General features: G+C 45.0%; 1 protein-coding gene across 5 annotated transcripts in view; it reads left to right on the top strand.

The window, feature by feature from the left end:
- LOC138801497 (uncharacterized) overlaps positions 1–16,304 on the top strand; it is a 120,649-nt gene that overhangs the window by 20,558 nt on the left and 83,787 nt on the right. For all 5 annotated transcript variants that reach the window (XM_069984399.1, XM_069984398.1, XM_069984397.1 and 2 more), the window contains exon 9: positions 11,372–11,707. In XM_069984399.1, the coding sequence (XP_069840500.1) occupies positions 11,372–11,707 (336 nt within the window). The remainder of the gene's footprint in view (positions 1–11,371; positions 11,708–16,304) is intronic.

Here is a 16,304-nt window from a genome sequence, read left to right as displayed (position 1 = left end):
AAACTCTTTTCTTTATTCTATAGCACCTCCTAGGAGAAACACCCCACAACAGCAAATCCTCATGTACCTGTATTAAGACTTGGGAAAAGGACCCTGGGACTACTTTTATGGTACCACAGCTAAAAGTGAATGTATCATGAGGTATATTGCTTTAAGTTTTTTTTTTTTATTGAATAGACCGGCAAAGGGATGCTGGTGGCATGGTCCTTTTTTTTTCCTCGCTTGGTTCCCACGCAAGGTGCCGGCCTATTCCTGGGCCTGGCCTGAAACACTGGAGGCGAGCCCACCGGCCCCCAGTGTGATGAAACCTCTCCCCTCTGTGACACGGCTCCATCGATTCTAACCATTGAATCAATTCAACGCGGCTCCATTGATTTTAACTGGACTACGGTTTAAAAAAAAAAAAGCACGTAAAAACTTTTTTTTTTTTTATTTCAAAAAATATTTTATTTTCAATATATTCTTAAAAAAAGACACATAGTCATCAACACAAAAAGAACCGATCATAAGTCAACCTCCTTAGCAATATTATCAGATCACTAAGCTATTTTCCTCATACTTCCATAAACAGCTCACAACACAGGGGTCAAAGGACAAAACAAATTCATCCAAATAATCATTTACGCCAGAGGACCCATCCCACTAGGCACCTTCACTTCCCTATCTATTACTATTTACAACTATATCCACCCCTTCCTCACACCCACCCTCAAAATAACCTTACTACGACTCCATGACCACCCGGTCATGCTCCGAACGGCATAACACCCCCTTTCCTGAATGTTATATCTATTTCCATTTTTTTTTTATTTTTTTTTTTATTTTTCTCTATTTACACTATGTTTGTTAAGACATCAACTTAAGAGCCAGCACTACCAAACACAGCCATACTAGCAGAGCTTTGCGCTTCTAGCTCCCTGTGGGGAACCTTAGCACCATTAGATCTACTATTCCAATTTTCCATGGTGCCCGTGATCCAGCTCTTGCGAGGCCACTCACGCCACCCCGACTCCCCTGACCGATCCCCCTAACCATTTATAATGGCCAGGCAGGCCACACAAGGCAATCAGGTCATACCACACACATCTCTGGCTCAAAAAAAAAAAAAAAAAATGTTCACATTTACATCATATATACTATATAAATCAGTGTCCACACCATCCATTGCACAACCAGGTTTTCACGAAGTCCCCTCCCTTTTTATCTAGCCCAAGGGTAACAAAAAAAAGCCTACCCCTCTACCCTCTACCTTTATATTTCGGTGCCCAGCTGAATGACCCCCCGTTCACAAATACTTCCTGCTCCCTTGTTCCCCATTATTATTATTATCTCTAGTTCAATTTGACTTATTACTTCCATCCTATATTGCCTTTGCCGGTTCTAACTACAATTCTATCCCAAACCCCCACCACCCCCACCCTCCCGCAATCGGTGGAAAACAACAACAAAAACAAAGACAAAGGAGGGGGGGGGGGAAAAACACACTAGCGTTCTAACCAATATTTAACCCATAATTCATTATACTCCTTTAGTTTGATATACCATTTCTTTTTCCTATTATGCCACAGTTCGTACCTCAAAATTGTACTTACTACTTCCTTCCATTCTTTACATGTTGGTGGTTCTGCCAAAATCCAATTTCTAACTATTACCAATCTCGCAGCTAAAAATAACTAACAATACACCTTTTTTAACCTTCGGAATCTGTTGTCTCTCCAATATCCCCAGTATAGCACATAGGAAGTTATCGTTAGGCTTAAACCCATAAATTTTACTTACACTTTCAAAAATATCTTCCCAAAATTTACTCAACTCTCGACACGACCACCAGTGATGATCAAGGTTTAACATTTCCAATACCACATCTAGTACCTCCCATAACTTCATTCCTACCCCATTTATTCATATCAGCAGTCGAATAGTATAATCCGTGCATATAAAAAAAACTGTGTAACCTTGTGTTTTTTATCTGTATTATTATCCCTTGCATTAGTATATACCTCTTGCCAAAATTCTTCTGATCTATACCCAATAACTTTCTCCCACTTTTTCTGTGAACACATAGAAATTTCATTCCCCGTGTTTCTGATAATAGTTTATATATTTTCCCTATTAACCCTTTTTTACTTGTGCCAACCTCAACAATATGGTGAATTATTCTTGAGTTACCTATTGCCCATCTATTCCTTTCCTTAACTGACCTAACAATATCTCTCAGTTGATAATATCTTAATTCACATATGTTACAATTTGTGCTAGTGCCCAACTCCTCGCGTGACCTCAAAATCCCATTCTGAAAACAATGTCCAACATAGTACAGTCCCTTCTGTTTCCAATACCTCGAGTCCACCACCTCCTTAAACTCCGGGTACTGACTATCATCAAACAAGGGGGTCAATTTTAAAGGTCCTGTAACTTTTTCAGCCTTCCTAAGATATAACCATACATTTATTACCATCCTATAGAGTGAGTTTTTTGGATACCTAGTTTGGACCATTATCTCCAAAAATTCAAATATATTCTGCACTCTAACCTTCTGTTCCGCAATCCACCATACCATAAAATCAACTTCTCTCCATTTTACTAGCCATAAAAAAATACTGTGGCCACATAGTACTTAAAAAAATCAGGAATAGCCAGCCCCCTCCCCTTTTCTTCTCTAAACGTTAAGTACCTTAATTTTAGGCGAACTCTTTTCCGATTCCAGAACAACTCATTAAAGGGGTAGTGCGGCGCTAAGAAATTATTCACAGAATAACACACATTACAAAGTTATACAACTTTGTAATGTATGTTATGTCTGTGAATCGCCCCCTTCCCTGTGTCCCCCACCACCACCGCACGTGTACCCGGAAGTGTTGGTGCATTATACCTCCGATCTTCCCGGGTGCCGAGAGCATCTTCAGATGCTCAGCCGCGATTGGCTGAGCATAACTGTGCTCGGACAATCGTGGCTGAGCGGCAGAGGGCGGCCGGAACTCGGGAAGATCGAAGAGTTCCGGCCGGCCGGCCAAAGATGACACAAGATGGCGGACGGGCGCGACACGGATCAGGTAATGTATAATGCACCAACACTTCCGGGTCCACGTGCGGGGGTGGGGGGACACAGGGAAGGGGGCGATTCACAGACATAACATACCTTACAAAGTTGTATAACTTTGTAATGTGTGTTATTCTGTGAATAATTTCTTAGCGCACTACCCCTTTAATAAGGGACTCTGTTCTGCCAAACACCCTCTTACTCAGCCAGACAGGAGCATTACCTAACACATAATTTAATTTAGGAAGCCAAACCATCTTAATAAGTGCAAGTTTATCGGCCCTCGTCAATGGCAGCCTATTCCATATCTGGGCTTGCTGCTTTAATTTTGCTAACTTTGGCGTAATGTTCAGTTCCTCAAACATTTCCAAGTCTGAGGCAATCCATATGTCTAAGTATTTAAAAAAGCCCCACGGTTTCAGCACCTGTAGGTCTGTCTGAGGCACATCAATCACTGCTTGGTCCAGAGGTAAAAGTGTAGACTTTCCCCAGTTGACCTTTAGGCCCGAATACTGACTATATCTCATCACTTCCCCCATTACCTGTGCCAAGCTATTCTTCATATCTCCCAAAATAAACAATAGATCGTCGGCATATAACACAATTTTGTCCTCTCTCCCCATCGCTCCAAACCCCGCTATCAACCTATTGTTTTTTATGGCTTTTGCCAAGGGTTCGGTCGCCAGGGCAAAAAGCAAGGGGAAGAGAGGACAACCCTGTCTTGCCCCCCTACCAAGTTTGAAGTACTCAGAGGTTTCCCCAGTAATCAGAATTCTCGCTTTTGGACTTCGATATATTATTTCTATCCACCTCAAAAAAACATTTCTAAAACCAAACGCTCTCAAGGTCTTCCCCAGGAAGGACAACTCCACACTATCAAATGCTTTAGCAGCATCCAATGAGAGTATGGAGTGCCCCCCCCCTTCCTTCCCCAACTGAATATTAGCATAGACCCTCATGATATTCTGTTGGGTTGATTTACCTGGGACAAATCCACACTGTTCTTTACCCACCAGACTGCTAACTAATTTAGCCAACCTGTTTGCCCAAACCCTGGTCAATAACTTCATATCCAAATTTACCAGGGATATCGGTCTATATGAATCTGGTTCTACTATGTCTTTGTCTGCTTTGGGTATCAATGTAATGTCTGCTTCATACAATGAGTCCGGTAGTCGACCTTGTTCATATGATCATACCATTATAATAGAGCACCGATCTGATGGATCATTGCTTTATTATGTACACAGCATTGATCTCAATGGGAGATCAGTTCTGTGTAGCCCAGGGGGCTTCATATTACTGTAAGTGAAAGTAAAAAAAAGTGTTTTTACTAATTAAAAGCCCCCTCCCCTAATAAAAGTCTGAATCACCCCCCTTTTCCCATTTTACAAATAAAAATAAATAAATAAATAAACATGTTTGCTATCACCGCATGTGTAATCGCCCGAACTATTAATTTATCATATTCCTGATCTCGCACGGTAAACGGCGTCTGCGCAAAAAATCCCAAAGTGCAAAATTGCGCATTTTTGGTCGCATCAAATCCAGAAAAATTGTAATAAAAAGCGATCAAAAAGTCGCATATGCACAATCAAGGTACCGATAGAAAGAACACATCATGGCGCAAAAAAAGACACCTGACACAGCCCCATAGACTGAAGGATAAAAGCGCTATAAGCATGGGAATGGAGCGATTTTAAGGAACATATATTTTTTAACAATGGTTTGAATTTTTTTCAGGCCATCAGATAATATAAAAGTTATACATGTTACATATCGTTTTAATCGTAACGACTTGAGGAACATGCATAACAAGTAAGTTTTTCCATAGGACACACAGCGTAAAAATGAAGCCCCCCCCCAAAGAAAAATAATTGCGTTTTTTTTCCTATTTCACTGCGCATACAATTTTTTTCTGGTTTCGCAGCATATTTTATGGAAAAATTCTGTCATTGCGAAGTACAATTAGTGATGCAAAAAATAAGGGCTCATGTGGGTCTGTAGGTGTAAAAATGCAAGTGCTATGGCCTTTTAAGCACAAGGAGGAAAAAACGAAAACACAAAAACAAAAGTTAGCCCGGTCCTTAAGGGGTTAAAACCTCCTCCTGTTCCCCCAATTTCTTTCTCATCCTACCTACTTCCCTTATTTTTTTTTTAAATTGTATATTTATTGAAGATTTTTTTTTTTTTTTTTCAATTGCCAGGGGTAACAAACAAAATAGGAACAAACCATGCTAGGCATTAACAGGTCAAATGCAGGGTGTCACCATACCTACAGCAAGTAAACCAAAAAAAAACAAAGTCAAAACAGACTTCACAGTGCTCCATAGCAGGTTATGAGAATTACAGGAGCCAACTTATGGAGTCACAGCAATAGTAAGACAACTGGAATGAACCCAATAAATCGGATGAACAGACAGAGACAACACATGACAAGGGGAAGAACAAAAAGGGAAGGAGGGGGTAGGTCAGGGGGGAAAGGGGGAGCGCTGGAATCCTAAGGATGGCGAAGGCCATTACACTGAGTCGACACCCGTACAGTACGTATCCCAGGGGGCCCACACAGAGTCAAACAAAGGCATTGTATTATTCAACGAAGCCGGCGAGTTCAGGATAGAATAGATGGCTGAGATAAGGCCTCGTGTGGAGGAGCCCATCCTGGCTAGCATTTCAAAGGGAGTAGGCTTGGAAACCGCCAAAGCCCCGAATGCCGTCTGCATAAAATGTCGGATGCTCAAATAGGTAAGATATTCAGAATTGGGGAGAGAGTGTCCTACTTCCCTTATTAATAACCCCCTTAGATATGCCTTTGCTGCATCCCACACAAATCTCACCTCTGCGGATCCCTTATTGTCTCAATAATGTGGATCTGAACTTTCTTACCCTACTGATCTTATGACTACCCAAGATATCCACCTCTACTTTTACCGGAACATGATCTGATAGGCTGCGAGTTCCACGCACTTGATATTCATAATAGCCCTATCATTTACTAATATCATATCCAGTCTTGAAAAGACTCCATGGGATTCGTTATAGCATGTGAACTCGGAGCCCTCCGGGTTCAAATACCTCCAGGCATCCCACCAATTAAACTCCTCCATCAATTTCAATAAAGGGGATTTACCATATGATTCATGATGGTCCACCTCTCTTTTCTGATCCAACTGCTCGTTGACTACGCAGTTATGGTGCGTTTACATGAAACGATAATTGGCCCGATCGTACGATTAACGATGTCGGATTAACGATTTTTTTTCCATAACGATCAGCGTTTAGACGGTACGATATATATCGTACGGAAATTCGCTCTGCAATCGTTTTGCGATCACTTAAGCCTATCTCAAACATTGGTTAAATCGGCGAACGACAGTTCACACGGAACAATTTGCGAATTTTTTGCGAACGACGAACGACGATTTGATAACATGTTGAAAGATCAAAATGAACGATTTATCGTGCGTCGTTCGATCGTTTGCTGCGTTTACACGTACGATTATCATTCGAATTCGATCGTTATTGCGCAAATTCGCACGATAATCGTTATGTGTAAAGGCACCTTTAAAGTCCCCCATTATCATCTGAATACTTTCACGGTGTTTCAATGATAATTTATAAAATTGCACACAAACATCCGCGGAGAATGGCGGAGGTATATACACAAATCCAAGAACAACCAGGCGGGTTTCTAATTTACAGGCAACAAAAACATATCTGCCTTCCACATCTATTTCAATCTCAACAGGCTCAAAGGCGATATCCCGATGGATTAACACACTGACCCCCCTAGAATAAGTTGTAAATACCGAATGATACTGGTATAACACCCAACGTCTGTTTAGCATCCTGATCCTATCCCTATCCATATGTGTTTCTATTATACATATGATTGCGGGTAATTGCCTAAATAACTCCTTCAAAATTGCATAACGTTTAAGTTTTTCGTTAATACCTCTGACATTCCAAAATATGATCTTTAGTCAAACAAAAGGAGAAAGGAAAAAACAAAACACCAATGCACCCCCCCTTCCCCACATGCCACCTGACCTAAACCAAGTCAGATCGCCCTAACCTACGTGCCTTCTCGCCAATGCTGCATACCTACTAATATATTTACTACTGTCTATTTCATTCCTCGTGTGTCCAGCCATTCCATTACGTCTGCCGGGTTCTAGAAAAAATGTGTCTGCTGGAGATGCACCAACCGTAACTTTGCTGGATACAGAATTGCATACTTAAGTTCATTCTGTCTCCATTTTACCTCTATAAATCTTTCCCGTTGCTTTTGTGTTGCAGTAGAATAGTCTGAGTAGAAATTTTTTTTTTGATCCATTAATCTCTCTAGGGGGGGGGCCTCTCTTAACTTCCTCAATATCTGACCTTTGTCCCTTGCACAGTAAATTTTGGCTAATATAGGCCTAGGGTGTTCCCCCACTGGCTTCAGTCTAGTTGGTATCCTGTGCGCTCTTTCCACACAAAAATGGTTGGACATACCTTCCATACCCACATTCTCCTTTAACCAATCCTGAATATATGTGGTACACTCTTTCCCCTCTGTACCCTCCGGTACCCTCACTATTCTGATGTTCGACCTTCTGTTTCTATCCTCCATTTCTATCAATTTTGTTTGCAAGACTTTTTTCTCCTTTTTAAATTCTTCTGCCACTGTGTCAGGAACTTGCCTTGCCTGGATCCAGCGACGTCTCCTTCCAGCTCGGCTCCGGCGGTCAGCTCGGGAGCGCGCCGTCGCTCCGCCCGCCGGAGCCGAGTGACGTCACGGAGTCCCGACGGCGTCCCTAGCAACCGGGGACGCCGTGGGCTCATGTGACCGTTAGCCGGCCGGCTGGCACGCAGCTGCTGGGGTTGCACTCAGGCTGAGTGACAGGTCGCCCGGCCGCTCAGCCTGCAGTGCACCAGCTGCAGTAAGGCTGGACTCAGGAGGCCGGACCAATCAGCCTTTGGTCCGGGCTCCTGGTCCAGTATATAAGTCAATCACTGCCAGTAGTAAAGCGCTGGCTATTAGGTTAACTCCTGGTCCCAGCTCTCCCCAGTCTATTCCTGCGTTCCCCGTCCTATTCCCTTCTGCCTGTTTTCTCGTGTTCGTGACCCTCCGCCTGACCTGTGACTATTCTTTGCTTGCCGATTCTGTACTGCGTTGCCCGTGTGGTTTGACCTGGCTTTGTTCACTACTCTCTATTGTGTTTTGTCCGTCTGTCGTGTTTTGTGTCCCACGTACTCAGTGCAGGGAACGTCTTCGTGGTTATCCGCGACCGCCTAGGGTCGACTGAGGCAATTAGGCAGGGACAGTGGGTGGATTCAGATTAGGGCCCACTGTCTGGTCGTGTTTGTCTACGCTGACACACTGATTCCATTTTTGCTATTTTGGCTTCCATGGTGTCTATTTTCTGTTCCGTCACTGTCACCCTCTCTCTCACCTTATTCATGTCTAACTGAATGAGAGAAATATCTGTCTTAATCTCCCCTATTTGCGTTGTTATCTCCGTCAGTGCCACATTAGAGCGATTAACCACCACCAATATCTCTGTCAATGTTGGCTGCTCACTTCTTTCTTCCACCTCCATAATACTGCCATTCCCTCCTCCTTTACTCCTAGCACCCTCACTTAATCTGGATGTGGCCCCCCTCCCCTGCATTGTGGGGCTCAAAAATCTCTCTATTTTATCCTCCTTTTCAGTTCTTTTCCTAACCGCAGGTGATTTGACTGTTTTAGTGGAATTACCGGATCATTCCGTTTCACCCCACCCATAAGGAGGCCACAGCTCAGACCTGATCTTCTGTATCACAATTTTCTATTGTCCTAATTACACCCTCTTCACCACCTTAGATCCAATTTCCCTTTCAAACACAGTTCACCAGCATAGACAATAATACCCCACATATGGCTATTTGTTAATTCTCTCAAAGTCCCATCAATTTCCCCTCGGATAATACACCTTATCAAATGTGGGATGTTAGTTTGTTAATAAGGAGTCGATTCATTACATCCTTCTCTGCACCAGCCGTATCCCATACAGGCATTTAGTTCATTAACTCCTTTTGCACTGATGCCACTCACAAAGATACAGTATATTTTTTGTTAGGTCTCTCAAGGTCCCATCAATGTCTATTGAGTCTTTGCAATGTCACCTCAATGTCCTATGTGAGATATCATTAGTAAGTTCATTAAATCTGTCACTATTAGTAAAGAATCAATTCATTAAGTCGTTCACTGCACCAGCCGTATCCTTTTACTTCATTAGCTCCTATTACTCCAATGCTCAAAGGTACAGTCTATTATCACATTCTGTTATTCTTCCCGCATCACAAGTAAACCACATCAGAACGTTCTCACCCAGCAGCTGTTCTGTTCCTCCTTCACTCCTACAGCAGCCTCTCATACATCACGGTCCTCTCCACAGCTTCGGCGGCGTCCGCTTTCTCCTCCTCGAGCTCTCCAGCCCTGCCGTCCTCTCGCGGTCCAACCAGCCCCCTCTGGAGTCCGATAGCACCCCTCTCCCACCGGTTCCCCGGCTCCGTCACTGCCAATACCGGCCCACAGCAGGCTCTTACATCAATATGCCCCTCGTGCCGCCTCTTCACCACATCGAGAAGCGCGTCCCAGGTTTCTACCGACACCGCTAGTTACTGCCCCGTTGAGGCAACCCGGACACCATCACCGCACAGCCCATCAATCAGTAACACAGCTCCGGACACACCTCACATGGCCTGCAGCATCGCGAGAAGCTCGGCATGCGTGCGTCCTACGTCATCACGCCATCACGTCTCCCAACTGGCTCCCTCCGCTTGCCCACGTAAAAACTTAAAGGGAACCTGTCACCTGGCATTCCGACGCTGAGCTCGCCCGACCCCACGGTGCACCGGATACTTACCCTTTGCGGCAAGTCTTGCATCCCAGTCCCGGGATGGGGATATCGTCGTTGGCAGCTGTGCGCGCATACTCCAGAGATGAGTCTGACGCCCAGTGGTGGATTAACTTCACCATAGGCCCCGGGCTGTTCACCAAGCCTGGGCCCCCCCACCCCACTGTAACTATAGCAGCACTAGCCTGGCGTTCATAGTACAGGATAGATAATGTCATGATGTCCTGATTTGTGCAAAATTGCCATAAAAAACTGTGATTTTTTTGCAAATCATGGCAGAACTGTAGCCAGGAGACAGTACACCATTGAAAGTATAAGTCTTGTTGGGTGGTCATGGGCCCCCCAGGAGCTCAGGGCCCCGGGCTGGCGCCCCCGAAACGCCACTATTATAATCCACTACTGCCAACGCCCATAGAGAATGACGGCTCCAGTCATTCTCTATGGGCATCGGATTCATCTCATGCAATTTGCATAAAGCGCACGCTCACCTTCCGGCGCCGCTATGTCCGTCTGGGAACCGGGTCCAGGAGTGGGACTTGCAGCAAAGGGTAAGTATCCGGGGCTGCACCGGGGGGTGGGTCGGGCTCAGCGTCGGAATCCCGGGTGACAGGTTCCCTTTAAAGCAATGTACCTGATGGTACATTCACTTTAAATCAATCCTAGCAGTCGCTGAACTCACTTCTCAGTGCGTAAGACTGCAAGAGAATGGACACAAGGTCCTTTCCCTCGAGTACCTAACTGAAGGTGCGGTGCAACCCCAGGTTCCTATATGCACATGTGGTGGCACTTCTAAGACATATTGATTTTTTGGTTAAAAAAAAAATCACTTTCCGAACAAGTAAAATTGTAAAAGTCTCCACGGTTTCACATGGAACAGCTTCGGATCCAAAAGGTCAACCAACTATATCGCTTCAAGGAGTCTGGTCTCTTTGGGCTAAGTTCCAAAACTTCCAGTTATCCACATATCCTTTTACATTTTTAGTACTTGAATTGCGCTCCAATTTTTTCAGTCTTCTTCGATATCTCTTTCAGTGAAACTGAACTGTAGGGCTTTCCTTTTCCCCCTTCTCCTTCCAAACCTTACCACTCCCCTTCCTCTATTTATTCCTCATTCCCCCATTATGGTTAGAAAATACAAAGGTACTGTGGACTACGGCACGCTCTACTGCCATATCAGCCAGACTCTATTCCTGTCTCTCATTACTTGTGCCTCTCATGACTTGTTGCTGTAATTTTTCATGCTGCTTTGGGTGTTTGTATCTATAATCTCATCTACCTGACTGTACTTTTGAATCAAAAGAGTTGGAAATGAAAAGACTAAAAATTAGAAAAGATATGTAAGAAAGACAAAAACAGACTGTAGCTCTTGTACCTTCCCAAAAGTTTCATTGTCACGTCTCCTTACTGTACATACACGTGATAATATTCTGTATGTAATATTTTCTAGATTTCCCGTGGTATCCAAGAATTGTGGACATGACTCCTCTGATTCTACAAAAGGGCAAAAAGACGACAATCACCTGCAAGATCTCAGAGTTCTTCCCAAATAAATTGTCAGTGACCTGGTATGAGAAGAGGGGGACGTCTGTAATACAATGTATAGATGGAAGATACAATACGTCCTGTACACCAGAGAGGACGGGTGACAACTCCTACTCCTGCTCCTCCTCCTTATCATTCACAGCTCTGTCACAGTCTGATGATGTGGAGTATATCTGCAGAGTATCACACCCCAGCCTGCAGAGCCCAATAGAACGGAGCACAGGGAAAGCCACAGTGAGAGGTGAGCAAAATACTGTATATAACAATGACTACAAAGTACAGTCCATAATATTATGTGATTGTTTCCATGAGTCCTCCGGTCCATGTTATCTATAGACCTTGCCAGCTGCTATTTGCTGAATATATCTGTTCTCATTATTTATTTTTCATATATATATATATATATATATATATATATATATATATATATATACACTAGAAAATGCACCCAGCGCTGCCCGGGTATAAAGTGCCAGTGTGTTAATTAGATTTGTTCCAAGAGTGCTCAGGGGGCCAATCTATACCCTAGTTTTTTTTTGTTTAAGGGGAATTCGCCAGGAGCCCTATATACCTGACAGTTCTGCTCTGTTTATGTAAATTGTAGCTTACGCACGTTAGAAATAAGCTAAAAACTTTAAATATCCTAAATACCTAATAGCCATACTGAGATGTCATATGATCAGATTGTAAGCAGAGCCTGGTAATATACAACATTGTCAGTGTTCTATACAGCCTGGTTATATACAACATTGGCAGAGTTATATACAGAGCCTGGTTATATACAACATTGGCAGTATTATATACAGCCTGGTGATATACAACATTGGCAGTGTTATATACAGCCTGATTATATACAACATTGGTAGTGTTATATACAGCCTGGTTATATACCACATTGGCAGTGTTATATACAGAGCCTGATTATATGTAACATTGGCAGTGTTATACTGAACCTGGTTTATTACAACATTGGCAGTGTTATATACAGCCTAGTTATAAACAACATTGGCAGTGTTATATACAGAGCCTCGTTATATACAACATTTGCAGTGTTATATACAGCCTGGTTATGTACAACCTTGGCAGTGTTATTGCCAGGTACATAGACATAAAGATTTTTACCTGATACAACTCTGGAGCAGCAACATAAAATTGTCCATGCGGAAAACATGCAGAATCCAGATTTATGCTGCCACCTTCAGTGATCAGGCTTGGGCCTTGTTTATTGCCATTGCAAATGATGCTTAAGAGGAAACTGCAATAGTCTAAAAGGTATTGTTTCTGTGTTACTGTATATCTGCAGTGTATAGTTGGTGGAGGTCCTGTATACCTGTAGTTTATAGTTTGAGGGTCGTGGATACCTGTAGTTTACAGTTTGGGGGTCCTGTATACCTGTAGTGTAGAGTTTTGAGGTCCTGTATACCTGTAGTGTGTAGTTTAGGGGTCCTGTATACCTGTAGTGTATAGTTTGGGGGGTCCTGTATACCAGTAGTGTATAGTTTGGGGATATTGTATACCTGTAGTATATAGTTGGTGAAGGTGCTGCATACCTGTAGTGTATTGTTTGGGGGTCCTGTATACCTGTAGTGTAGAGTTGGTGGAGGTCCTGTATACCTGTAGTGTATAGTTTTGGGGGTCCTGTACACCTGTAGTGTTTAGTTTTATGGTCCTGTATACCTGTAGTGTATAGATTTATGGTCCTGTATACCTGTAGTGTATAGTTTTGGGGGTGCTGTATACCTGTAGTGTATAGTGTGGTTGTCCTGTATACCTGTAGTATAGAGTTGGTGGAGGTGCTGTGTACCTGGTAGTGTAGCGTTTTGGGGTCCTGTATACCTGTAGTGTATAGTTTAGGGGTCCTGTATACCTGTAGTATATAGTTGGTGGAGGTCCTGTATACCTGCAGTGTCCTGTATACCCATACCCCCCAAGTGTCCCTCTTTTGGAGGGACAGTCCCTACTTTTGACCCATGTCCCTCTGTCCCTCTTTGCCCCTTACATGTCCCTCTTTTTGACCTAGGAATTAGATTTGCATTAATAAACCTTCAATGTTGCTGTAGAAAATGTCTGGTTTCTTACTGTATAATAGACCCAAATGTGCACATTATTCCATCATGTGGTGCAAGTTGTATCCTAAACATTGTTATATTTCCATGAATCATGCGACATTATGGCCGCTGTCACACATGCAGACTCATTGAGTTCTATGGCCCCATACACACATCTGTAGGTGTTTCTGATCCATTTGGGGACATGATCCATGCTGTAACAAAACGATGAAGCCATTGTGCGTCTGTGTCACCTATATGACAGGTGTCGCTGCAAATGCCGACAGGAACTGAAACACATCTGTAATCCTGTCCGCAGTTTTGGGTACGCAATTACAGACAGGGTTACTGATGTAAGTAAGTTGATAGGCTCCCTTTGTTCAATCTCCATAGCTGTGGTCAGAATAACTGTGCTCAGCTGCTATTGGCTGAGCACAGTTATGCTCAGCCAGTCGCGGCTGAGCAGCTGATGACGCGGCAGAGGGGGGCCGGCATCAGGGACGGCAGGAGCGTGAAGGCCGACCTCCCGAAGATGACGTCGTTGGCAGAAGATGGCGGACTGGGGTCAACACGGATCAGGTATGTATAGTACACTACACTTCCGGGTCCACATGCAGGGGTGGGGGGGCACGGGGGGAGGGGGCCATTCACAGACATAACATACATTACAAAGTTGTATAACTTTGTAATGTGTGTTATTCTGTGAATAATTGTTTACCGCCGCACTACCCCTTTAAAACCTTTTTAGAGACAGCTCAGTAATGTATTCAGTCAGGGCATTGGCTGCTGCTTTCCTTCACACCAACCAGTTTTTCTATGACCATAACACCACTGCTCAGAATGCTCAGAAACAAGCGCAGTCAGACATGTGCTGTCCTTAACAGTTGGGTCTCTCCCATCCCTGGAACAATCTCCACCTCCTCACCTAGCAGCTTGGGAACAAGGACCCAGTGGATTTTAGCCTTAAAGAGGTTGTATAATATTTTTTTCTTATTGAAAAAGGGAATAATTAGTAATCTGTCCCTTTCCCTTCGTAGTTTCCTCTTACCTTTTCCTGCCTCTGTTTCCCCGGCCTCCTTCCCTGTGTCCCCGGGCCTCCTCCTCTTTGTCATCGGGCTTCCTTCTCTGTGTCCCTGGGCCTCCTTCTCTGTGTTCCCGGACCTCCTCCTCTCGTTGTCCCCTGGGCCTCTATCTTCCTCTGTGTCCCCTGGGCCTCTATCCTCCTCTGTGTCCCCTGGGCCTCTATCCTCCTCTGTGTCCCCTGGGCCTCTATCCTCCTCTGTGTCCCCTGGGCCTCTATCCTCCTCTGTGTCCCTGGGCCTCCTCCTCCTCTGTGTCTTCTGGGCCTCCTCCTCCTCTGTGTCCCCAGGCCTCCTCCTCCTCTGTGTCCCCGGGCCTCCTCCTCCTCTGTGTCCCCGGGCCTCTTCCTCCTCTGTGTCCCCAGGCCTCCTCCTCCTCTGTATCCCCAGGCCTCCTTTTCTGTATCCCTGGGCCTCCTCCTGCTCTGTGTCCCCGAGCCGCCTCCTCCTCCTCCTCTGTGTCCCTGGGCCTTCTCCTCCTCTGTGTCCCTGGGCTTCCTCCTCCTCTGTGTCCCCGAACCTCCTCCTCCTCTGTGTCCCTGGGCCTTCTCCTCCTCTGTGTCCCTGGGCTTCCTCCTCCTCTGTATCCCCGAACCGCCTCCTCCTCCTCTGTGTCCCTGAGCCGCCGCCTCCTCCTCCTCTGTGTCCCTGGGCTTCCTCCTCCTCTGTGTCCCTGAGCCGCCTCCTCCTCCTCCTCCTCTGTGTCCCTGGGCCTCCTCTGTTGCTGCTTCTTGGATTTGTTTGTTTACATAAAGAACTTCCAGGTCAAAGGGGTCAGAAGTGACATCACAGTTCTTCAAGCATGTGGCTCCGCCCCTTCATCTGAATATAGCTGACATGAGGTGAAGTCTCCTGTCTCCTCTCCATATTACACACAGCAGCAGCAGCTCTGTCCTAACACTCTACAATAATAACACTATAGGGGAAGATTGATCACAGCCTGAGCAGGGGAGCAGTTACCCATAGCAACCAATCAGATTGCTGCTTTCAAATGGCTTTTTAAAATGAAACCTAGAATCTGATTGGTTGCTATGGGCGACTGTTTCCCTGCTCCTCTGCACAAGTTTTGATAAATCACCCCCCCCCATAGTTCCTTTCTTTATATAGCTCCAAGCTATTCTGTAGCGCTGTACAGAGATTGTAGTCACTCATCCTGGTCACTGTCCCCAGTGGAGCTCACAATGTTTTGGACAACATGGCTAACCTCTGTGCCCCCAACAACATGGCTAACCTCTGTGCCCCCAACAACATGGCTAACCTCTGTGCCCCCAACAACATGGCTAACCTCTGTGCCCCCCACAACATGGCTAACCTCTGTGCCCCCCCCCCACAACATGGCTAACCTCTGTGCCCCCCCCCACACACAACATGGCTAACCTCTCTGCCCCCCCCCACACACACACACAGCATGGCTAACCTCTGTGCCCCCCACAGCATGGCTAACCTCTGTGCCCCCAAAGCATGGCTAACCTCTGTGCCCCCCACAGCATGGCTAACCTCTGTGCCCCCCACAGCATGGCTAACCTCTGTGCATCCGGCAACATAGCCAACCTCTGTTCCCCTGGCAACATAGCTAACCTCTGTGCCCCCCACAGCATGGCTAACCTCTGTGCCTACCATAAAATGGCTAACCTCTGTGCAACCCACAACATGGCTAACCTTAGTCGCCAGCAGAGAGCAGAGGACAAAGGATTACACAGCAGCGAGCCGC

The sequence above is a fragment of the Dendropsophus ebraccatus genome, chromosome 9 (genome assembly GCF_027789765.1).
Source record: "Dendropsophus ebraccatus isolate aDenEbr1 chromosome 9, aDenEbr1.pat, whole genome shotgun sequence".
Taxonomy (NCBI): Eukaryota; Metazoa; Chordata; class Amphibia; order Anura; family Hylidae; genus Dendropsophus; species Dendropsophus ebraccatus.
The sequence above is the reverse complement of the archived record's forward strand: the minus strand, read 5'-3'. Positions and strand labels throughout refer to the sequence as shown.